The sequence below is a fragment of the Tribolium madens genome, unplaced genomic scaffold (assembly GCF_015345945.1).
Source record: "Tribolium madens isolate multiple individuals breed KSU strain unplaced genomic scaffold, Tmad_KSU_1.1 Scaffold_96;HRSCAF=242;Tcas5.2_LG5, whole genome shotgun sequence".
In the NCBI taxonomy this organism is placed as follows: Eukaryota; Metazoa; Arthropoda; class Insecta; order Coleoptera; family Tenebrionidae; genus Tribolium; species Tribolium madens.
The window spans coordinates 1,450,521-1,475,752 of NW_025401068.1; the positions used below are offsets into that span (position 1 = coordinate 1,450,521).

Sequence of the window (25,232 nt, forward strand, 5' to 3'; positions counted from 1 at the left end):
TTTTACTCCATGGCTGAAAGGTAAAACTTTTACTTGTGACATTTAGTCACTTTTGTGACATTTGTGGATAAAATGGTTTTTGTAGTATATCACACTGATCAAATTGTGGTCGGTTTATGTGCCAACTTGAAACAACTTTGAATCAGGCAAGTTTTCGTCCCCAAGGATCGTTTTTAATCAATCATTCAAGTTTCCAGAGTTGCTCCTGATTAATAAATGTATTTACAAGACAAAAATTTACTAACCTAGATAAGGAAATCGTTAATGCTTTATTCATACGTTCCCTAGGGAACAAAATTCTTATCTTGTAAAATACTAAATACAAGACTGTAGAGAATTGTGGAACATTCGGAATTATGTATATGTAATTTCAATAGAAACCACTTGAAACTATAGGAAGTATTAAGTACAGTTTCATTGTTCTCTTTTAAAAGGCAACAAATGAAGAAGATATTATTCAACATCACGTTACATCGCTCTTTTATTAGATCCAATTAAATTTTACGGTTGTTTTATTTATTAGAACGGAAAGAATAACTTAGCAGTGCCCCAAATTGGTGCTTATTTTGTGAGTGAAAAGTTGCTGAATTATTTAATATAAGTGAGAGATGGGAGTTTAGAATTCTGTCAAGCTGTCAAATCGATACATTTCACAAACGTTGGTATTTATAAATGAATGATTACTCTATTTGAAAGAAAGTTTGACGTCTAAAGCCTCTGTAATGTAAGCTGCTTATCATCACGAAGAAACCAATTCCACCCTCAAGAAAACTGTACAAATACTACCCTATAAATTTTAGATACTATAGAGGGGAGTAAAAGATGACTCATCTAATTAAAGCGCATTACTGTCCAATAGGGAACTATTAAGCCAAAAACTAATTACAAAACCGGAAAAATATTTTAATATTCATTCAGCAAGAAACACTTTGTTCCAAAAATGGTCCCAAGGTTTATTTCTGTTTATTTAGAATAAATAAATTTTTGCTTGAACAAGAGCGGATTAATTAATCTTAGTTTATGCTCTTATGAAAGTTGTGCAACTGACAGCACGACAACTCCAGATCTTTACTATCTCCGAGTTATTTCTAGTCGAGATACATAAAAATGTGCTCTCAAATTTGATTTGCCAGGGAACAATATACGCTCCTAATTAATTAGTTATTTCATTTTTATTATTAATAAAAAGCTATTTTTAAACTAAACAAGAGAAGAATAATTTAGCATTCAAACTCAAATTTGTATTTTTCTTTTAATAATCGTATTCATAAATATTAAGCTGTTGAATGCAGGTAAATCAAGAAGTTCGTTTCTTTACAAACGCACCAAGGCAGAAAAAATGTTTCGACAAAAAATAAACAACTTTTAATTTAAAAATGAACGATCAAAATAAATTATCATCAAAAATGGAAATGTAGTGAATTTGATTAAACGTTACAACATCTTTGTATTAATAGGAATTGATTTAAATTTCAAAAACAATTTGATATTTTATGAATTTAAAGATAATGGTTGTGCACATTTGCCGCTTTTCTTGATTCCGTTTATCGATTTTATAAAATTCTTATGTAAAGCTTGATGTTATAAAAATGTCTTCTCAATCTATTTCATTCTCCAAATGGAAGTCGCGTCAAGTTCATTTTATTTCTTGTGTAGATTCATCTATCTCTAAACAAAGAATAAAATGAACTAAATGTTACATCTTCCGGGCTTTAGATATCAATCATTGATTCAATTTATCTATTTTTAAACAAAATCTCTCTGTCCTAGATTACGGTATGCATTTATTTTTTTATTTTTGTATACCATAATTTGGGACAGAGATAGTATTAAAATAGTATATTATATCACAAGGTAGAGGGAAATAATAAATGCGTGGCTATAAAAATCTCTTCTCTACCGTGTTTTATGTAAAAAAAATTTCACTATTAGCACATTTATTACCCAGAAAGACATGTTGCTTCAGACGTAATTCACAACTACAGAGTGGTTATAAATGATTTTCATCTAGCCAGCTGTGAATTTTCCATGTAAAATAAAAAATGCCGCTTTACGAAAATAGGGGTACCTACTTGTTGTAACTCAAAATTAAAAAATCGCCGTTTACTAAGCGTCCACTTCGAAAATAGACTTCAATTATAAACTTGTTTTCTTCCAAATATACATTATTATCAATTATTATTGGAAATTAGTTGAAACAATAAAAATTTAATTAACAACAATTTATTATTAATTAATAAGTGACACTAATGACAGAACTAGAGCTTTCAAAAAAGTAGAGCGGCACAAATAAAGTTACATGCAAAAAAATTCCAAAGCTGGCTAGATGAAAATCATTTATAACCACTCTGTATTATTTTTGTTAATTCCCTATTACCTACACTAATTAATTACTTATCTGACTTAAATTGGACGTATTATTTTCTTTTTATCGTAAATGCGGTTATGTCGTTTTTGTACTTCTGCAACTATTGAAGGAATTTTCTAACTTCAAATATGAAATATTTGTTAAAATAACAAAGAAACTGTCAAGAAAAGGAAAAAAGTGTTAAAATTTGCCTTACGACCGATACTATTTTAACATGAAATAAACCCATTTGTTGTTTTGACTGATAACAGAAGCATTAGACTCATTAGAGTATTTAGAGTTGGGGTTATTCTCATGTTTTTAATGAGAAAATTTAAGTCTTTTTTATTTAATTTTGCATTCATTTCATCTCGAAATACTTCCGTTGGTACTTGTGATGGTAATAGTTTTCAATAATAATATTCTAGAAATATTTGTATCAATGTAATACCCTCCAACATCGCCATTTACCCACCTTTAATACATTATATCCCTTGGTCCATAATGAAAATGATTATTGACTACTAGGAGAGAAAGACAACTTCACAACCGCTCGACAAACTAAATGATTTAGAATTAGATTTTTAGATTTAGAATCTCTAAGCCAAAGATGGAGACCTTTGAGAAAAGCCCAAAATGCCAAGCTTTACGGATCGGCCCACCTTTCAAATGAAATTATCTGTGTTTGAAGTGAAGCTTGTAATTATACGCGTTACTTTTAATTATATCGTTAATTATCCCTCTGTAACAAGATTAAAACGACGTCTACCAACTTCACACCTACAATGAATCCCGTATATGCGCTCAAAATAAAACGAATAAATTCTACTAACTAAAGACATTTCATTTGCAACTCTCGCCCTTGGTGCATTATCGACCGGAGAAAATTAAACCCTTGGCCAGATCTGTATCCCCTTTCATTCACTATAAAATTCCAGCACGTTTTAATCTTTAAGAAGTTTCCAGTTCAAAGTAAACAAACAGCAATTGACATGCCTTTGTAATACATAAGTTTGAATACAATAGGTTGAAACTATTGTTTAATTAAATTGTAAACATAGTCACACATATTTAATCGGGGCGAGGGGGAGGGCCACCAAAATGCCTCCAGTATTGGAGGATCAGCATTTTAGTGAATGGTAATGCGTCCTATTGAATCCAGAGCTCATTATTGTCGACATACATCACGCTGTGCTTGCTTAGAATAGAATACGATCACAATGTTGAGATTAATATTTCCTACAAATGCGGATAATCACAATCATTTAAGATCAAAGTGTGGAAAACTTCCGTCATGTTCCGTTTAATTAATGAAAGGAACATATTATCAAACAGAACTAAAAACAGTAAATAGAACTTGAAATAAATGTATTTATTAATCGCTAATTTGGTTTTCATGATTCTAACTGCAATAGTATATCACAAGGTAAAGAAGAAATTTTTATAGCAGAGCTATAAATAATAAATGCGAGACTAGAAAGATCTTCTCTACCGTGTTTTATGTAATATTTTTTTCACTACCAGTCCATTTGTTACCCAGAAATACAACGGTGAAGAATATTACGTAATGGGCATGTTGCCTCAGATGTAACATGTCGTAATTCACAACTATAATGGTTGCTATTTTTGTTAATTTATTATTACCTGCTGAGTTATTTACGTAGTTTATTTTTATCGTAAATGAGTTTATCACTTTTTTACATTTACATCTATTAAAGAAATTTTCTAACTTCATAGTATAAAATATTTATAAAGTGACAGATACTGCAAAGAAAAGGGAAAAAGTGTTAAAATTTGCCCTACTACCGGTAATATTTCAACATTTGTTGTTTTTGAAAGTTGACAAAGACGAAAAATTAGGGGTGGGGTTATTTTGATGTTTTTAAATGAAGAAGTTTAAATCTTCTGTATTTGATTTTGCATTAATTTCATCTCAAAATACTTTCGTTTGTATTTGTGATGATAAAAGTTTTAAATAATAGGAGTAATATTCTAGATATATTTGTATCAATGTAATACCCTCCAATATCCGTATTTACCCACCTCTAATCCATTATTACCCTTGGTCAATAATGAAAATGATTATTGACTACTATAGGAGAGAAAAACAACTTTCCAACTCCTCGATTAATTAAATAATAGTATCTTTTACAATTAGTAGTGAAAAAAGATGTTTTCCTACGACCATATACAAAACTAGATTATAACGCACAATTACATATGCGCGAAAATTGGCAATATCGTACGAGGTCAGAAACCTGTGCGATTTGTTTTCGCGCTGTGTGTTAGAAATCTAACGCACAATTCACACTCGAATGTTTTGTATTTTTTCATTCAATGTATTGTTTTTGTATCCATTATAAAAAATAAATCGTTATTCAACGTATTTTTGTATCCATTATAAAAAATAGATCGTTATGAAAAAAAAATATGTTCGTAAGAAAAAAAAAATTTTTGATCGTAGGAAAAATAGAGTACAAAACTTGCAGGAAAGTGTCTAACGCACAAGCAAGAAGTTGCGCACGAGGCGTTAGCCGTGCTCGTTATGTAATATACTATAATTTATAACGTTTCTGTCTGTAATTTTTAACTTTTGATTAAAAATAAAACTTCTAGATCTGAAACAAGTTATCAATGAATTTAGTGTTACCTAAATTTAAAATTTAAAGCCTTTTCCGATAAAAACATGAATAACATGAAAAAACATTTGGGTCACACACACACACGAATGTTCGATCGGCAAATACAGTATTCTCTCTGACATATAAACACGCTACAGTGAAACCTCGATAAATTGAACTTTTTTATCTCAAAATTCCGATAAGTCGAAGTGATTGAACATTTACTATAAGTAATCAATTTATTTTTTCCCTCGGTATCTCGAACCTCTTTAAAGAATTCCTCCAAACTACGTAATGCGCACTGGATTAATTCCTGCAGTATGCACCTAAGTACGTGTTTTCCGTCTATTTACACAAAATTCAAAGCCTATGAAAGCTTATTCGAAAAAAAATGCATCAATCTTCAATAAAAAAAAAATTCTGACACCCTGAAGACAAATAAATAAAATCTATATCTACACACATGCAATTATAGTTTCTTTTTGTATTTCAAAAATCCATGTTTATTTATACTCCTCTATATGTTATACAATAAATAGTTAATTTTCAAATAAAACAACCTATACAATAACATCGAAACTTCGATAACTCGAATAATTTTTTGGGCAATAGACACGTTTGTTTCCATATGTTCTGTTCACCCCAGGTATACACAAAAACTAAAACCACAAAAAATAATATGCAGGTGTTCCATTTTTATTGTTACAAATTTAAACAGGTGATAGAATATTCAATTTTAAGATAAAAGTTTTATATAAACATGTATCGAAAAATATTATGTAACTCCCTCAAAGAGGTGCATGTGGATTTTGTCCAATATTTCACAAAGCATTTTACATAGAACTTGAAATAAAGACATTATAAGGCACTTTTTAACAGTTTTTTTTAGTTTTTCCATTTTTTAATTGCAATTTTTATTAAACATATTATTTTTAAATTCGATTTTGTATTGGTAGTTTGTGGAAAAATTCTTTCTTGAAAACAATTTTATTTCAAATCTCATTATACCTTAAAAATTCTGAAGGATGCACAAAAAACTTGCGCCGATCCTGCGAAAAACTATGTTTCTGCGTTCGCTCTAAGCCTGCAAGTATCAGACCCGTAATGAGAAAATTTTTCAATCACTACCGTCTTACAAAACGCTAATGTCAACATAACATAATGTGTTCCTCCCTCGCCTTTTTTTTATAAAAAAAACACGAAAGAGCCTCAAAAGAAAACGAAATTAGAAACCCATATAAAACTTTGAGGCCTTATATTTAGCGTTTTTTCCATTAATGTGATCTTAATGACCTCTTTAGACAGAAAAAAACATAAAATATCTCTTATAATGCGTGAAGCTATTTCAATAGGAAGACCATTGATATTCGGGCAGGCAATACTTTGCAATTCAATGACCCTATGAATATTTGAGTCGCAGCACTGAATTGGTGTGGAGGTTCAACCCTCTGAATCTCAAAACTCTGGAATGATCAATGCTGTTTGCATGGCACAGAGATTCCCCATTAAGAACTTGTTAACTAGGTAAACACCCAAGGGGACAGTTTTATAATTATTGCGGTTCACAGGAAATCAAGATAACATGTTTACGATAATATTACAGTCACGATTTTAAATTACTTCTAAATTGTGTGTAAATTGATGAAAATTTATGACCCGATGTGCAAAATCAATAAAAAGGAAACTTTGTGCCAGCCTATTTTGGATAATGTAGGGTGCGCCAGAACTAGCGCCCCAGAGAAAAATGCCATATAAGGTAAGTAAGATACCAGGAACATGGAAAAAATGTTAAAAAATTTTTTTTATAAAAATTTCGAAGTTATGAGGGTTTAAAGTTTGCACTTTGACTCTATTTATTTCTGTTGGAAAAATAATTTTCCAAGTTTTTTTGCTATAGGCTATTAAAAGAAGAAACAAGGAAGCTGAACTATGTTCAATGTTATTTGTGGATTTTATTGACAAAATTTTTGTCCCTTTATTAAATAATTGTAAAAAAACATATACAAGATCATCAGTATCATTAAATAGATATAAAAAAATGTCAAATGTCAAAAAATAAATGTCAAAATTTTTTGACAGATAGAATTTTTTAAACATTTTTTTCATGTTCCTAGTAGCTTAGCTTACTTGAAAATTTTCTTTGGGGCGCCAGTTCTGGCGCACCCTGTATAAACTCTGGAAATGTGCAAATATTTAATTATAAAAAAAAATTCTTAATAATTAATATTGTGCATTTTTGGTACTAATTTAAAACAGATACCTACAAGTACCTTAATTTGCCAACTAATTATTATTTATTAAAGATCTTTAAGGATTAAAACATGCATACTAATTATGTGCCAAATATAATGTTGTTCTATTCAGAGACCCAATTCAGAAACGTTTCTAATCACACCTAAATATTTACGAACACACAAAACCAACAGAGAATGCAATGAATTGATCATATTCTTAATTAGAAAGGTACTTACTCATCAAATTTACTCCACTATTGTAATAATTTTCGCACCTTTATGACTGTAATTAGATTAAACACCGAATAATTATGTAATTAACGATTGTTTACCTAGGAACTAATGAAGCCTAGTTGCAGAAACAATTACAGGTGTTACACCCATCGATTTTAATAATAAACATTTCGTAATTCAAATTGAGTAAATAATGCAAGACTGCCCTGAATATTAAACTTGGAATTACTGAATTATTGGGTAAAAAAATCCCGAAATTAGAAAAAAAAATATGCCAAATGTTTACTCACATGAAACATTTCCATTGCACCTTAATTTAATGCACGTCATGTAGGACAGGACTGATTGTTATAAAATATAGGATATGTTTTATTGTCAGCATTCACGAACAGGGGAACCAATAAAATAACTCAATCACAATACAAATAAAATTTAGTAGGTAGGAACACCAAACATTGATCAGGTTTATACAGGTACCTGTACAAGTGAAAGAAAAACTTTCATTTCGTTGCAGAAATGGTCACTAGTCGGCGCCAAATTACTTCTTTATGTAAGGTCACTCATCCAGTTAACTTCGCTTTCATAGGTAAGGAAATACGAGTTGACAGACCAGAAAAATGAGTTTGTCAATGTCAAAATTACCATTGGCGTCGACTCGTCTCATGCTTGCGTAGTAACTGTGACAAAGACAAAAATGGTATATATCTGTTGTGTGGCAGGGTGCCTTAATAGTAGTTTGAAAGGGTTCAAACTCTTTCATATACCAGAAGGTAAATCCCTTGTAAACTATAATTATTATGAATAGTGAACTAGGCACCTAACTGTTTCAAAAATCGTTGTTTTTAAATTTTAAGGTGAAAGAAATAAAAGAAAACGCTGTCAGTGGCTTCAAAGGATTTGTAAGGACAAGGGAGATACCCATCACATGCGCATATGTCAGGTTATTACATATCTATCTGCATAATTGTTATTATAATTGTTAGTAAATAGGTAGGTAAGTACTTAATTGTTTTTTTAGATTCATTTTAATGACAAAGATATTGTGAAGTCGAAGTGTGGAAAACTGAAATTACTACCAAATGCAGTACCAAGAACTCATCTTCCAAGAAAATGTGGTAAGATTGATATCATAATATTAAATTCAAGTAGTGATAGAGTGTATAATACCTAATGGATTAAGTGAATAAAGTATTTCAAAAATAAATAATTTAATCTTTGCAGACTCTAACGTTCCAGACTTCAAGTTTCCAGATTGTCCCTCTAGCCTGAGTAAACCATATTATATTTAAAATTATCTCTTTATTTTTAACTTTATAATTATCCAGCCCTGAACTCATCATCCCCTTTCCTGCTTCATCACTTTCCTGCAAAACAATCTATAGTTTGTATTGACCAAGATTTAGAAAAACACGACATTTGTGTAAATAGTAAAAATTGTGCTTAAGGATTATTTAAAAATGTTATATTCACAACACATTTTTTAGATTACGTACAAAAAATTTCCGAACTGGAAAACACAATTCAACTTTTGCAAGAGGAAACTGAAAAATTAAAGTCTTCTCTAAAATGTTTCCTTAATAAAGATCAACTTGAACTGATTCAAAAAGGAAAAGGTCACAAAGTTAAATGGTCGAATGAAACTATTCTAAAATCATTCAAATTGCGAATGGCCTGTGGCACTACAGGTTACGAGGTGTTAAGGGAACTTGGCCACCCTCTTCCTTCCATTCGCACTTTAAATAAAAGAATGGAGCATCTTAAATTTTGTCCTGGTTTATTAAATGAAGTTTTCTGTATGCTGAAATGTAAATGTGACTTGATGAGATCTGAAGAAAAATTCTGCGCTTTGTTATTAGATGAAATGGCAATTACGCCAAAACATGAATTTGATTCTAGTACCGGTCTTGTTTTCGGCAAACCATCATTACCAAATTCTCGTAACGAAGTTGATGAACATGCGAGTCATGGATTATTATACATGTTGGCGGGTGTTTCTACGAGGTGGAAACAAATTGTCGGTTACCAGTTTACATCAAATTCGTTTCGGCCTGAATGTGTTCAAGACGATATTTTAAATATAATTCGAGAAGCTGAATATATTGGTCTAAAAGGTGTATGTGTTTTAAGTGACATGTCTGGCCAGAATCAAGCAATTTGGAAACTTTTTAAAATACATGTTGGAAAATATTCTGTATTACAAAATTACTGTCCTCATCCTTGTAACCCAGACAGAAAACTTTACTTTAGTCCAGATCCTCCGCACATACTAAAAAATTTAAGAGATCATTTAACCAATCATCAGGATATCAAAATTCCAGATAATTTTGTGACAAAGTACAACCTTCCAGACAATACCGTGTCGATAAAACACATTCAGGAACTTTTGAAAGTGGCTCCTTATTTAAAACAAAATTGTATAACGCCCTCTCATTTCGAAAAAATGCGAGTAAGTTTAGCTGTGGCTTTATTTAATCACGGTACAGCAGCTGGTTTACGATATTATGTAGAACGAGGCAAATTAGACAATAAGATGTTAACTACTGCGTGGTTTTGTGAACAAATATTCAAGTGGTTCAAACTGCTTACAAGTCGGACAAGATCTATTGCTCTAAAAAACGGCCCTCAATATTCAAAAGATATAGCCTTTTTAAGAGAGATACAGGACTTGATATATAATATTAAAATAGGAATAAGATGTGTTTGGAAACCTGTACAGACCGGAATAATTTTGACAACACAAAATGCTATTGACTTAGCAGATTATTTTTTAAAACACGAAAATTTTCATTATCTATGTTTGGGACGATTCACTCAGGATGCAATAGAAAATTCTTTCTCCGTAATTCGGTCCATTCAACCTGTACCAAGTGCCAAAGAATTTAAAATGGCAGTTAGACAAATATCGATATCTCAATATAATCGAACAAACAGAAAAGGTAATTATCAGATATCTGACGCAGAATATTTGGTAAATTTTTTGAACAAAAATCCCGAAGTACACGAAGAGGATGAAAATGAAGCTTCCCTTGAAGATCTTACATTAGATTTTAGTTACAGTACAGGACATGACGAAATTCAAAGTTTATACTATTTGGCAGGAAGAACTGTGTATCAAGTCATCAAAATTAATAAAATTAAATGTACTACATGCCTTAACGACATAAAAACGCAAGAAGATGATCCTCAAATTTCTGGCTTAATTAAATTAACAAAATTGAAAGCGTTTTCAAGGAAAATTACATTTGCGTCAATCCAAATTTTCGATATTTTAAAGGAAGCAGAAGAATATTTTAGACAATTTGAGTCTTGCATTCTAAAAGGAGAAACGAAATTAAAGTTAATTTTACACTCGTTCATGAGTATATCTAAATATAAAACAAACTTTGCGGTACGTCACGATATCGCAATGAAAGTGGTGACTATGTATTATAAAGCCAGAATTCATTTCCTAACCAGGGAATCGAACAGGTCAACTGCAACACCTCAAAACAGTCGATGTGGTAGTCGCAGTGTTGGAATGAGACGGGCAGTTCAAAATATTCGTTAAACTTTGTTTCTGTTTAATATAAAATAAAATTTCAACTTGTCTGTTTGATATTTTATCTCATGAAATTGTCTTGATGACTATGCTAATGCAAATTTTAAAAACGAGTGTTGTGACCCCTATTGAACATTCGTAATTTACGCCACTGGAAAAAATGAGTTTCATTTGACGTTTCCCTTGTCATTTAGGAACTCATATCCTTACCTATGAAAGCGAAGTTAACTGGATGAGTGACCTTATCTTTATGCAAGCGCTAATAACTCTAATGGAATGGGATATTCAATATTCAATAAATAAAAGTTTAAAAATGCAACAAATATTTATTTATGTAAACATTTGCTGGCATGTAATCTTTGTAATAAACTTTTTTTTCTTTAATCTGAACGCAACATTCTATTATTATCAGTTTTACATTTGAAACTATGGCAAAGTGATATCTTACATATATTTTGTTAAATTTAGTAGCAAAAAAATATTTTGGTCACTTAAAATGTGTGTCAAAATATTTCCTAAATTCACCTTCCAATTATATAAAAAATAAATGTATTTTTTATTACAAAAAAATTAACAGTTAATAAGCCTGTAACCACTGGAATATGGTATACTTCACATAATACTGAATGATCATTTGGTGTCCAATTGTCCCTTTTCATCTTCATTAATCACTCTTTTCAGCGTTGTAGGTCTTTTCGAAAATACTTCATCACAAAGCCCTTTTTAGCGTTAGAACAGCTGCACAATCAGGCATCCTACCTACAATGGGTACAAACAACAAATACGCCTTTTAGCCCCACTAAAATTAATAATAATAATATCACGTCGCCGCCAAAAGTCTTTATACGACAGTGTTGCCAATTACCAGGTCTGGTGTTTTTCATGCAGTCTGTTGGTGGTGGTGAGAACTTTTTTTGTAAAAATTCTATTATGTGGGGATAAAATTAACTTTTTTCTAATACCTGCTAAAAATTTTAGAAATGAAATCTGCTGTAACTGCGGTGAACACAATATGAATACTTTTTGAAATCATTTAAAAAAAATCAGATATTTTCCCGAACATTTAATAGAATATTAGTTTGTTTCATTGCCCAATCGTCAAGAAACAAAATTCGACTGACATATATTATAAAATTGATATAAAAATCACAAAAATATATATTGAAATAGTTTGTTTCAAACGTTTTTGCTCAAAATTTGAATTGGTCAAAACAGTAATTATTTTACATACCTTTTGAGCACGTCTTCCAATGTAAAGCTCGATTTTTTTCTAAAACAAACCGAAAAATCAAATAAAAACGCAAATATTTTGTTGAAAATTAAAAAATCACAAATTATGTTATTTCTGCTTTTTAAGCTCGATTTTGAAACTCGTTTTTTTTGAGCGATTTGGTGAATTGAATTGTTTTGAGATGGCGACACTGCAATATGGTCACTGGGTTTGGCCGGCATCGCTAAAAAATGAAAATTATTATCACTGTAGACAACAAAAACCTAAAGAATCGAGGTAAAAAGTTTATTTGTATTTAAACTATATACTAGACGAAACAATAAAAACATGTCTATCATAGCCCCATGCACACATTGTAGGTCATATTTATACAATATAATTTCATATACAAAATATTTTGTACTGTATTGTTACGTGTCTCGCTTCTTTTTTAAAGTGTCTCTAACTTTTTGTAAAACATCCGATAATTGCTCATATTTTCCAGTCGAGTTTGGTAAATTTTCAAAATTAATGACAGGACTGACATCTTTTGAAAACTTATCAGGATCTGGAAGTGTCGAATAAGGCGAACCACTTTTTAATATAGGAGTCCCAAAAGAACTTTCTTTAACAGCTAAAAATTCTTTGTCTAAAGCGGATTTCTCAGCATTCTTAGGTTCATCATTTAATTCTTCTAATAATTGTTTCTTTTGTTGTTCTAAATCAATCAATGATGGGGAATTTCTTTCGGGTTGCGACATTATTTTGGGATCTTCCTCAAAACTATGGTCCAAATCCATGTCACAAATCTCCAAATTGTCTTCTTGTCGCACATATAGTTTATTAAAAACGTCAATCATTGCTTTTTTGTTGAAAGCATCCGAGTATGGAGCCACTCCATACTTGTGATAATCCTACAAAAAATATTCGTGATTTCTATTGATTTTCTTAAAAAACACTAACTTACATCAACAATCCCATTTTCAAAAGGGACGTTAAAACCAGGATACTCAATTATTTTACTTTCATCTAAACCGTGTTTCTTTCCCTTGCTTTTCACATTTTTTCCGTCAATATCAAACATATCAAGATTGGAATGTTCAATTTTGGCCTCTTCCAACCAACCAGGTGGGTATCCCATACTCCTCATTAAATAAATGTAATGGGGGGCCTCATCCCTATACAGCCCCAACGCTCTTCTCAACTCATTTGAAATCTTTCCAGGGGCTAAATGGTCATACTTTTGCCCCTCATCTGCATGATAACGACTAAAACCACAGTTATAACGTAATTCCAACTGAAATTTTCTCACTTACCCCGATGTTGTGAATTTAATTTTTTGCTTAGCTGCGTTTATTTTAGCAGAGTCTCGCGGATGCGGACAATCTTTCAAATTATGACCCTCTCCGCAATTGAAACATGACAAGGTTTTAGTAGGTTTTGTGTTATCCTCAGCGGCTTCTTCCGTGTTTATTACAAACTTCGTCGTGTACCTCAAATGCGTCCCGTTCGCATTAGGTGAAGGTTTGACGTCAACCACAAACAGCTCTTTCTTCACTTTTGAATGTTTTTTTCGTTTTTTTGATGTGGTGTCAGTACCACTGTGTACCTCACTACTCGCGATACTCTCATCTCTGTAAACATCAAAGACGAGATCATTTTCAACTCGTACTTGTAATTCAGGAAATGTACTGATGAAATTTAGGAAAGTCGTTTTGTATAAGCCTGCAGTAACGTCGTTGTGAAAGGTGATGCTTATGCACGGACTCAGTACGGTTTCTTCTACCGCTATTGTTTCAGATTTTTCTTCAAGGAAGATTTCTGTTTTAGGTTCTTCATTGTTTTTACACGGGCTCGGCACAGTTTCTTCTACAATTATTGTTTCCGATTTAGATTCTTGAATGAGTGTTTCTGATTCAGTTTCCTTATGAAGTATCTCTGATTCTTCATTAACTGTTTCTTGCTTCTGTAAGATTTCTTCCACAACTATTGTTTCTGATTTTTCTTTAATGAGTGTCTCTGATTTAAGTTTTTCGGTAACTGTTTCTAGTCCAGGTTCTTTATTTGTGTCTGGGTTGTTTTGGCTTGTGCTTTCTAGGTTAGAAGCTTCAACGTCAATTTCAACACAAAGATGTTTAGCTTCTGGTTCGTCTGATTCATTTTCGACTTCTCCTGGCTCTAATTCGGAACTTTTTCGTTTCAAAGAAGCATTTTCAAACATCATATTAAAAAAAAAATGCTAAATATCACAAAACATTCAAATGTGTAAAATGCGCATGTGCAACGTCACGTCAACCACCACCAGTGTTGCCAGACGCACGGCTTAGATCAGTTAGTGACTTTTCAGTAAATTTCATAAAAAATCGGTAGATTTAAAATATTGGGTTAAATTTCTTTTGACTCAGTCAAGGAAGGAAACATTGTTCGTTAAAATAAGTTAAATAAAATTTTTACTAAAATTGAAAATATCTATCACAAAAAAACAATATTTCCAACGCTACATACAAAAGAAAAAACAGGACAGAAATTTTATTTAATAAAAATAATATAATTAGAAACAAAATCAGTTACAATAAATGCATAATAAACAAGATACATTAACAATATAAAATAAACACGAAATTAAATCTACATAATTATGTACATACGTAAAGTTTATTAAAATAAAATATTATTAAATAGGCGAAATTAAATATTTAATTATAACATGTCTTATTCTTTTTCGACCTCTTTGTAAAAAGTGTGGCAGTTTATAGACTGAATTTATCTTTTATCAATTTTAAAATTATGATATTTTTTTTCGCCAATAAAACTTAGTATTGAGAAATTGTACTTAAACCTAATTTATCTCTTTGGTTTGTCTTCATTAAATTAATCAAAGACAATAATATTCTCTTTATGTTAGCAGAAGAATGAAGTAATATTAATAACTTAAAAATAAAATTGTTTAAAATGCTAAATAAAGGTGTTTCGTCTCCCATTTTTTTGAACCAACTACGTTGGCACCACTTGCGCATATTCATGATAATTTTAATAAATGAAGCAATTCCACTAAATTCAAAATAAAACTACAAATTGAAATTGAAACTAATATAGTTTAAGTACTATGATTTTCGTTCACATAATATTTACAATTAATTATTATATTGTTTTTATGACTTTTTTGATTAGGTATTTTTTCTTAAAAGTAATGTTATTAGTAAAACAATAATGATAAATTGGTTAAGGCTTGCGGCGGCCAGTTGATGAACTGGTGTTGTTCTGGTTCGGCCCTTAGACCCGAACCAGAAAACACCAGTTCAAAACAATAATGATTAAAAAGTTACGTAAATACATTGTTTCGATGATTTTTCCACTTGAATGCCATTATTTAGCAAATTTTTATGGCCGTTTTTAATTCCCTAAAAAAAATGATTAATATTTTTTTATAAAATTTAAAATTTTTACTTCCTGTCGATTGTTCGTCTACATAATTTTTGATTTTTTCTTCTTTATTGTATTTAATTTTAAATTTTGTCAAAACGATTTTTAAAACTACATTTGGGACATTATTATTTTTACTAGATTTTAATACTTCTTTTATCTGGAAATTGCAATTGTAATAATTTATTGATTTTATAAACTTATTAATTAGGTTCCTTAATTTTGTTGTTTGTGACGTCACTACCACAGGTACTTTCTTGCTAATTTCTTGTTAATTTAATTTGAAAACAATATCATTAAACGTCAGCAATAAAATGGTCAAGATTTGGAGACGAAAACACAAAAACGGAGATAAATTGGGTACCGTTATCAGATTTTCGAAACTTGAAGTCAAAAAGCGTGCACATAAAATCACAAAAACACCACCGTTAAAATGTATTTTAGATGTAATTTGTAATGCAGGTTTGTTTTAGTAAAAAATAAACATGAATGATAAAGAACACAATTAAATTAGTTTTTTGAGGAACGAGTTGAAAAAGTAACAATTTTGAAACTAAAACTAAAGGAAAACTTAAAACATGCAATATTACTAGCATGGAAGTCTTTAGGCATTAGGTTGTGATGTCTGTCTTCAAGTAGTCGATTAAAGGGCTTTCAAAGAGCAAGCAAGGATACAAGATTCATAAAAGTCAAAATTTTGATAACATTCCAATATCAAAACGTAAGCATAATTTTTTAACAAAATTTTTAAGGACAAAAACAAAAAGCAAACAAAATTTTTGCCACCAAAATGTTGACTTGCTGATTTCCATTAAAAAAAAAACACGACTTTAAATTACTCACAGAAAATTAAACAAGTGCTTGATTGTTAATTATTTGTGGTAAACTACTTTTGTAACAACTTTTTTGACATCACCTGTTTTTGAAGGGTGAATAGAAATCCCCGCAATTAACATAGCCTTTATTCATTTCATATATTTTAAACTCTGAAGATAGATTTTTACATAAAATTACAGTTACCAAAATAAAACCGCTATTTTTTTTTAAATATAATAAAATTTCCTCTAAGACTCCGTGGTCTGGATTTAAAAGTTTCCACTTACAGATAGGAATGCACGAAATAGGAATATAACATTGAAATGCAACAAGATTCAGGTTAAAACTAATATCACTACTGAGTTTCGATAGCCATTCAATATCAGTGTTAAAATACCGGAGATAAATTCAAAGTGAGACTTTGTAGCGTTTTATTTCTGATAGCCGAACGATTCGCCCTCGCCGACTTAATAATCTGCAAGACCATCATCCTGCAATCGTGACAAACCACCATTTGCGAGGCCTTGAACTTATCCACCATTCTGGCAGCCCTCCCTGCCGCCACCGCTTTCGCCCGGAACCGCCCCAGCGACCCTGGATCGCTTATTGTACTACTCTCCATACTCGAACTCGGCCTGCTCGTTTCGGGGCTATGGTCGGCCGACGGAGGGCCCCCTTCCATCATTTTATTGACTAGACCCTTCGAAAACGCCTCTTTGGCTTCAGTCTCCGGCGAAGACATGATACTGGGGCTCAGCAACACGACCGGAACGCTCGAAAAGTGCTCCATGGGGATATTCATCTTGGAGCAGCATTTCGTACAAACTGTGCGTTTGCACAGAGTGCACCGTTGCCCCCATGGGCCGAAGATCCCGAACCGTGTTTTGAGACACAAGAAGCAGACTTTGCGTGACTCTACGTCGTGGCGCACCCTGCCCTCCACAGGTAGAGCCTCCAATTCGGCTTTGGTCAAGACGGCTCGTATGTGCACGATTTCGGAGAGGGTTAGGGAGAGTCTGTCGTCGAGGGATATGGTCTCTTGCCAACTACGGGCATTGGTGAGTTCGTCTTGCATCGCTTTGGCCACTTCGGGCTCAAGTTGGACCGATTCGGCCTCGGAGCTGTTGCAGGACTGGCGGGAGCAAGGCCGGGATTGGGGCACCGAGTAGCATCCCACGTTGGGGTCGCACACCTCCAGGGTGTGTCTGCGAATGGTCGAGCGCCGATTTATGTCTTGAGTTGCGAGATCGTAGGCTTCCAGAGTTGTATCACACATTTGGAGGTATTCAGAAGTTGACCACAGACCGGTCGAGTCGGGACTGTCAATGGGTTCATCGTCGTCCTCGTCCTCGAACTGGCTGAAGTCGACTTTGATTAGTCTTCGATTTGGTTTTGAGGAATCTTCTTTGGTTTGTTGCTTTGGTTCTGATAACATGTATGGAGATCTGTAAAATCAAAACAAGTTTGTTTATTATGGGTAATTTGATAATATCGATGCTATGATGATTATAATCGGTAATTAAATAAAACTGTCGTAAATTCAAAAGATTCTATCAAAAATCTCAAACGACCTTAAGATAATAATTCATCAATTGCAAAATAAGTAATGTTTTATCGTGTATGGCTAATGTTTAAATTTTCTCTTGAGAAAATTAATCCAGTACAGCTACTAAGTCTTAAAAAAACTTGGGTTGAAAGATTATTAAATTGAATTCAGTTTTAAAGACATTTAGAATTTTCGACAACGTAACACTTTTTTGAAAAAAAATTATTTAACTTTTTTTTTATTCAAATTTTATACAAATATTCATAATATTTAAAAAAACGCCTAGGGGAAAGATGTACTGTGATGATACGAATAGAATGCGACCAAAAAATTGAAAAAAAAATTAGTTTTTGACGAAACGCGAATATTCATTTCACTTTGACAAAATTTGCCGCCCGAGAAAGACGCTCTATTAGAGTGGAGGGATACCTAAAAACTTGAAATAGCTGAAAGCTGGAAGCGAAAGATGCGCGCTTTGTTTGTTAGGGGCTAAGATGTAAGTATGCACCAATGTCGCAATATTACTCGTAACAAAAATTTGTCAGAGAAGAGTTCAATTACATTCAAATAAAAAAAATACAAAAGTGGAACAGAAAGTAATAAATAAATGTAATAACTTTTTTCAATGTAAACAAATTTGAAATCAATAAAACGCTATTTTTTTCCCATTCTTTTTCTGTTTTCCTTATTTTCATTGACTTGCATAGCCTAGGATCTAGTATTTGTGGCCTTTTGGTAAAAATATTTTATCTTGGATAAATTTTTTTAGCCTAAAGTGTAAATACAAGGTGAACCAAAAGTAGCGCACAAAATTCACAATTTTATGGGTCATTGTTTTTTATCCTCGAACAGGTCGATTTTATTTTTGTAAATAAAGTCCGTTTTTTTATTTATACGTGAGGATCAATTAATAATTCGAAAGACGTGTATTTGTTTTTTTTTTGTTTTGTTGTATTGTTATCTCTTTTCAACATTTGTAAACAGCCTTGTTGCTCTCTCGCTACGTATTTGCGTAAGGTCGGTCGCGCTATTTATCTCACTTTAACAATGCGATTAAAGTAACGCAGAGCTAGTGACACGTCAAAAGTGTGTCTTAGGGTCACGTAGGTCATTTGTAATTTAATTTTTAAAGGGGAAAACTGTTTTGAGGCTAATATTTATACCCTCTATAACATCATAACAATCGTAATTCAAGTCCTATAAAAATCCTAATGCCAGTGAGAGGCTTTAATTTTTGACTTTGGTACAAAATGTCAGAAGCTGTCAAATGTCCAAAACATGTCTTTTTTTGTCATGTTTTTGATTCACACTACCCCACCAGCAAATGAAAAAAAAATTGACTGTAATATCAGCGTGGTTTACATTATTATAAATATTATTTATAACGTCAAAGATTTTTGAGTAACAACGTCATCCGATTTTTTTTAAATGGCAACCAATATTTTTGTTTACTGTTTTTGGTTATATTTTCTTTTAAAAGAATAGAAGAATGGACCTATTACCAAAAACAGTCAACAAAATTGTTGGTTGCCGTTTAAAAAAATTAACGATGATGTGATTACTCAAAATCCAATAACGTCATAAATGTTATAGTTGGTACCAACAATATTTGAGACTCATTATAGACGATTACCCCCCACGGTGGTTCATGGGGCTTGCGGTAGAGATGCCATAAACAAATCTGCATTTCTTAGGACAGGCACGTTTCAAAGGTTTGTAGGAAGAGATGGTCCGTAACAGAAATTTGTTTTTGGGCTTTCATCAAAAAAAAAAAAATAATTTTAATATTCAGCTATATTTTGAGATTGTTTCTTTACAAATCTGCATTATAACTTTAATACTAAATTAATATATAAATTCCTAAATGTTTGCCTGTAATAAATTAAAAGTCTCCACGAAAATTCCTGAATACGGCTCTTTTGTATATCTTCAGGTTAGTACCACCAGCAGTGAAAAATTATTACGGCCGACCGCAAGGCTGCTTAATCCTCAATAAAGCTTTGCATACGTCAATCTCAAATATTCCTGGTGACGACTATGAAACACTATCAAAATGTGGCATTTATAAAAATACAATCGACCAGTTGGAAGATTTTTTTGAAAAATGACCCATAACAAAAATATGAATTTTGTGCGTTACTTTCGGTTCACGTTGTACAGTTCCGGAATTAAAATTTCGGGCAGTATTTTTCTGTCACTTCAAAATGTTCACTGTAAACTACCTTTTACTGTCATCATGACTGACATTTGACAATTAAAGTTTTCTGTCAGTGACGCTATTTTTTAAGTCAAAATGACATAAACATGACATGAGTAAAAAATGAGGTTATTAGTGTAAAGGTTATTTTAGAGTTTACATTGTAAAAATGACAATACTGCCCAAAATTTTAATTCCGCAACTGAACGTAGTTTTAAATGATACAAACCCAAATTAAAAGGACCATTTGATAAAGCAATTGGGTTATTGTTTTATCGAGACAGCGATATACTCGTATTATCTACTAATTACTTCATCGGTGAAATAGTTAATTGTACTACAAGGAAAGAAAATGTGATTCCTCCTGGAAGTTATTGTACAGTTGGAGACAAAATACTTTGGTCGTCACTTTTCTGACACTTTAATGTAATTCAAGCTTTAACGTTAAAATGAATGACAATTTCAAATTAATGACAGCTGTTATATTTTCCTATCAAAAATACAGGGCGATTCAGATAAGATAATGAGCCTGACGAACTGGCGATGCAACCCAAAAACAAATTTCATTTACGCCTTTGATCCAATTTAAATTAGGATTTGCAAGTTGAATCCAAGTTATCATCTTATGTCACTCTGACATTAGTGCCATTCAGTTCTCGCGGAATGATAGAGAAATTAGAAAAGTCTTTTCGATGTAAACCCAACACAAAATGTATGAAAGAATAAAACATTAAAGGTAGGCAAACAGTTTATTTATAAATCATAAATTGCTTGTCAAAGCACTGTCAGAGCAACATAAGATAACTTTGATTGCAAATGCAAATCGTAATTAAAATTAGATCAAGACGTAAATGAAATTTGTTTTTTGGGTTGCATCGCCAGAACGTCGGGCTCATTATCTTATCTGAATCACCCTGTATGTACATACAACTTGTCAACTATGATTGACAGTAGCTAAAAATAAGGTTAACAGTCCTAAAGCATGCTTTACAAATTAATGTCACTCAAGTGACATTGACGACCAAAGTATTTTTTCTCCAACTGTAACTACCAACGGAGGAAAATACACAATTAAAAATTTCTCTCGATATCCCAGTATTGCCATTAAATCTAGCAGCATATTTTTTTCCGTTTCTGTGAGAGAAATAAAATTTTGCCTCTCTGAGAGGGTTAAATTAGGATAGAAAAACTTACTTTCTGTTAAAGTCGTAGGAAAAAAAAATAAATTAAAAAAGTTTTATGTAACCGATATTAGTATAATTTTCATTTTTACTTATATCATATTATAAAAATTAAAGTAAAAGTAGGTACGTTATAATTTATAATATGAAGCAGTCACGTAGTATAGTACTTGAAATTAGTTATTATCACCTTATATTATGATGTACATCTAAAGCAATCTCTGTTTCTACGAAATTGATTCAAATCATTGTTTATGTAATAAGGTTTTGTAAAAGAAAAAAGTAATTTATGAAATTGAAAGAAAAAAAATATGAAAATGGAATACAAAGTAAACAGTTTAATCAAAACTTGATATTTTTTCATAATTGGTTATAATATTGACAATACATACAACTATGTTTTTGCTGATAATTATTTCAAACTGAGAAATTCGGGGGCTTTTTTGAGTATTATTTATTACAAAGTAGTCCTATTAAAATAAAAAGCGCCTTTATTTACTCTAAAGCAGAAGATTGATTAACTTATAAACTAGAACACAAAAAAATCTCTACACCTACTCTACATCTACCAATATGTAGGTAGTTACTTAAAAATTAAATTTAAAAACCACTCCAATATTGCAGTGTTGCAGATAAAGGGATGTAGTAAAATTTAACCATTTAACAATGGTTCCATAACATTATAAAAAATAACTATTGTTTTATTTACAAATATTTCTTCATAAACAATTCACAGAAAAATCTATTGTAGAAATTAATCACTAAAACCCATCATGACTTTCACGTGAGATAACTTGTTTGTAACAATTAGAAACAGACAGCTTTCCGAAATGGTTCATTATTGATTAGTTAAGTTAATAATAGGTAAATAAGAGCTTATGGTATAAATAAACCAATGTTTTTAATTAAATTGGACATAAAATGATGTTCATAATTTATTATGAAACATAAAAAATGACATTAAATACAATATTGAAAATGTAAATGTTCAAATTAACATCCTGATATTTGGATTTCCTGATACTTGGCTTTATTCGAACCATACTAAAAGAATACTAAAAAATTATGCATGTTCATTTCATACGATAAAAGATAAAAGCTCGGTCTAAGTACATCTATTTTTATTTTTCATTGATTAATTTATTTAATCTGTAGCCGTTTCAAACCAACATAAGGTTTGGGAATGATATCTGTAACAATAATTAATAACGTCACAAAAATAAATGATAACAAATAGTATTGTATGAAATAATTGTTCACCTAGGTTTTATGGAAAAAAAATGTAAATAATATTAAAAAATGCACAAATATGTAAAACAGTAAAGTTTGTATTGTATGACGAGTGGATTTTCTTGTGTTATAAAAATTCAAAGTTAATTTAATATATCAGTACAGAGTGCGCCAGAACTCGCGCCCCAGAGAAAAATTTCAAGTAAGATACAAAGAACATAAAAAAAATGTTTGAAAAATTCTATGTCAAAAAATTTTGACATATATTTTTTGACATTTGACATTTTTTATGTCTATTTAATGATACTGATGACCTTGTATATGTTTTTTTACAATTATTTAGTAAAGATACAAAAATTTTGCCAAATAACATTGAACAGAGTTACAATTTAGGATACAGCTTCCTTGTTTCTTCTTCTAATTGCCTGTAGCAAAAAAACTTGGAAAAGTATTTTTTCAACAAAAATAATTAGAGTCAAAGTGCAAAATTTAAACTCTCATAAGTTCGAAATTTTTATAGATAGAATTTTTTCCATAGATAACATGTTTTCCATGTTCCTGGTATCTTACGTTATATGGTATTTTTCTCTGGGACGCGAGTTCTGGCGCACCCTTACCATTGGTTGTGTGTTGCGATTAAGAAGAATTATCCTTTCTCCTAATTTATAATTAGTTGTAAAAAGTGTAAAAAACATGTTTTGAATGCTTCCCATAGCGTTTGATGCAGATGGTTAAGAAAAGAAAAACAAACAATCTTGATTTGTTTTAAAGAGAAACTTTGTATGGCAAAATTACTTGTTTTTGTGTTTACATTTACTTAAAAGCCAATAAGTATTACTCAACACTGGAAGCGTGCCGTATTGATAACGCGCCTCCTTAATAAAAACCAAACAAAAATAAATTATTATGAAGTAAATAAAAACGAATAGTTTTGACGAAATACTATAAATTAAAGTAATACACATTGAATTGTTATTAAGTAATTTCCTCGATTCTTTTCAATTTTGCATTTAAAGAAGAAAACACCTGTTGTGCGTTAAATCGGAAACACTGCTACGAGTACATAAGTAATAATTGAATATTTCATGCCTTAATTTAATTAACCGTTACTCGAGATAAAAGTAAGTGTTTAAAATATAATAGCAGGATTATGTATCGTAAATTCCAAAATCAACCTTTCACGCCTCTTAAAAAATTAGAGCATTTTTTTAATTTTATTACACGATGAAATAATGAATAACAGTAATAAAGAGAAACTCATTAAACTTTTCTATTACATCATAATTACATCAACTTTCAATTCACTTTTAAATCCAAAAAAAGCAAAAATACCTTGGAGTCGGTCTCAACTTCCGGCCCTTTTTGATCGAGTTGAGTAACTGTTCCCTTGGAGTAAGTGTGCGCGATTGAGGGGGCAATTTCCTATCAGATACTTTTTTCAAAGGCGGTCTAGACCTGATAAATTCCAAAATAATAGCATGAGCATCCTTAGTAACCCTAGATGGAACATCTCCATTAACCATAATTCTCCTTAACTTATATCTACACGATCTAATATCTTTCATGAGTATTTCATAGGGAGTGAGTTCGTATTCGATGGGAGCCCTACTGTAATGAACCTTCCTTAACTTCACGCCCATCCTGAGCTCCCCCATCACCTGCACCCAAAACTTGGCCCAATCAGAGAACTTCAACTGGTCCAAATTTGAGAGTTTTGAGCTATCTGTCGGCAAATTCAAACTGCCTTGTGCTACTTTTTCTAAAAATGTTGCTAATTCTAGAGCTTCTGCTACCAAAGCCCGTACTACGGCCTTGTAGTGAGCTTCGGTCTGGGTTTTGGTCAAGGTCCCCAAATGGTTTTCGCACCGCCGAATGACTTCCTGTAAAGTCATGTGGGGCTGTGTTTTGGACGTCCCGGGCTCCTCTTCGGCCTCCTCCGAGTCCCGCTCGATCCCCTCATCATCCGTTTCATGATGGGTTTGCTCCGAACTGTTCAATTCATCTGAGATCATATCACTTATAAGTTGCTCAAGATCCTGACTTATAACCCTCTCCTCATCGTTCTGACTCCCCTGGTCGAGGGCTATGTATATTACCACCCCCAGGCCCGAAATCACGTCTTTCTCGCATCGCAGAAGCTTTCTGGGGCTATCTCTGGGTTTAATCGTGTTTTCGTGAACGTTTCCGTCAGTCTGCAAATACACATGACGGACTTCTGTGACTATGTGAACGTTTTGTTTTCGAGATGAAACACACTCGCTGTAATACTTTGCACATTGGTAACATAGGGCCCAAGCGTGTTCTTCGCGGATTGAAGAATTAAAGGAATTGAGAATATCTTCCAAACAAACACTACCATCCGAATTCACTTTACACTTGGCTTTTGGTGACATGTTTGTTTATTTCTTGCGGACACAAACACCGACTTGCCCACTCGTGGAGCATTTGAGAACTGTCTTAACCTAAATAAAATCAATGCTGAGACCTTGAAAATGACAGAAGCACCCACACATCAAAAATTATCGATTGACTGATGTGCGCATGCGCAGTCAACAACCTACCAACCTAAATCCATTTAAATCACTAAGAAGCTTCGCGATAGACAATTTACAATAAAAAAAACTTCTTAATTACGGAAAAATTGGAAATGGGATG

At 31.8% G+C, this 25,232-nt stretch overlaps 4 protein-coding genes across 4 annotated transcripts in view; 1 reads left to right on the forward strand and 3 right to left on the reverse strand.

Moving 5' to 3' along the window:
• The window catches only part of LOC123012388, a 27,295-nt gene extending 19,419 nt beyond the window's left edge, over window positions 1-7,876 (reverse strand). The window contains exon 1 of the mRNA XM_044410266.1: window positions 7,727-7,876. The gene's annotated coding sequence lies outside the window, so the exon portion shown is untranslated. The remainder of the gene's footprint in view (window positions 1-7,726) is intronic.
• A 138-nt stretch (window positions 7,877-8,014) lies between these two features.
• LOC123013880 lies at window positions 8,015-8,880 on the forward strand. The gene is made up of 5 exons (XM_044412734.1): window positions 8,015-8,206; window positions 8,291-8,376; window positions 8,455-8,551; window positions 8,658-8,705; window positions 8,762-8,880. Exons 1-5 carry the CDS (start codon window positions 8,131-8,133, stop codon window positions 8,878-8,880), a joined length of 426 nt encoding a protein of 141 aa, XP_044268669.1. The 5' UTR covers window positions 8,015-8,130.
• Window positions 8,881-12,476: 3,596 nt separating this feature from the next.
• LOC123012755 (zinc finger CCHC domain-containing protein 8 homolog) lies at window positions 12,477-14,474 on the reverse strand. The gene is made up of 3 exons (XM_044410865.1): window positions 13,501-14,474; window positions 13,152-13,452; window positions 12,477-13,098 (listed from the first exon to the last, which is right to left on the reverse strand). The coding sequence occupies exons 1-3, from the start codon at window positions 14,406-14,408 to the stop codon at window positions 12,616-12,618; spliced, it is 1,692 nt and encodes a 563-aa protein (XP_044266800.1). The 5' UTR covers window positions 14,409-14,474; the 3' UTR covers window positions 12,477-12,615.
• A 397-nt stretch (window positions 14,475-14,871) lies between these two features.
• Window positions 14,872-25,060, reverse strand: LOC123013465 (protein spire). Its single transcript, XM_044411984.1, has 2 exons — window positions 23,910-25,060; window positions 14,872-17,868 (listed from the first exon to the last, which is right to left on the reverse strand). Exons 1-2 carry the CDS (start codon window positions 24,968-24,970, stop codon window positions 16,812-16,814), a joined length of 2,118 nt encoding a protein of 705 aa, XP_044267919.1. The 5' UTR covers window positions 24,971-25,060; the 3' UTR covers window positions 14,872-16,811.
• Between the last annotated feature and the right edge of the window lie 172 nt (window positions 25,061-25,232).

Coding starts and splice junctions, on each gene's coding strand:
- LOC123013880 (XM_044412734.1), top strand. CDS start 8,131: ATGGTATATATCTGTTGTGTGGCAGGGTGCCTTAATAGTAGTTTGAAA. Junction 8,552..8,657: donor TCATCTTCCAAGAAAATGTG/GTAAGATTGATA, acceptor TAATCTTTGCAG/ACTCTAACGTTCCAGACTTC. Junction 8,706..8,761: donor AGATTGTCCCTCTAGCCTGA/GTAAACCATATT, acceptor ATAATTATCCAG/CCCTGAACTCATCATCCCCT.
- LOC123012755 (XM_044410865.1), bottom strand. CDS start 14,408: ATGATGTTTGAAAATGCTTCTTTGAAACGAAAAAGTTCCGAATTAGAG. Junction 13,453..13,500: donor ATTAAATTCACAACATCGGG/GTAAGTGAGAAA, acceptor CTGTGGTTTTAG/TCGTTATCATGCAGATGAGG. Junction 13,099..13,151: donor TTGAAAATGGGATTGTTGAT/GTAAGTTAGTGT, acceptor TATTTTTTGTAG/GATTATCACAAGTATGGAGT.
- LOC123013465 (XM_044411984.1), bottom strand. CDS start 24,970: ATGTCACCAAAAGCCAAGTGTAAAGTGAATTCGGATGGTAGTGTTTGT. Junction 17,869..23,909: donor AAGTTGAGACCGACTCCAAG/GTATTTTTGCTT, acceptor TTGATTTTACAG/ATCTCCATACATGTTATCAG.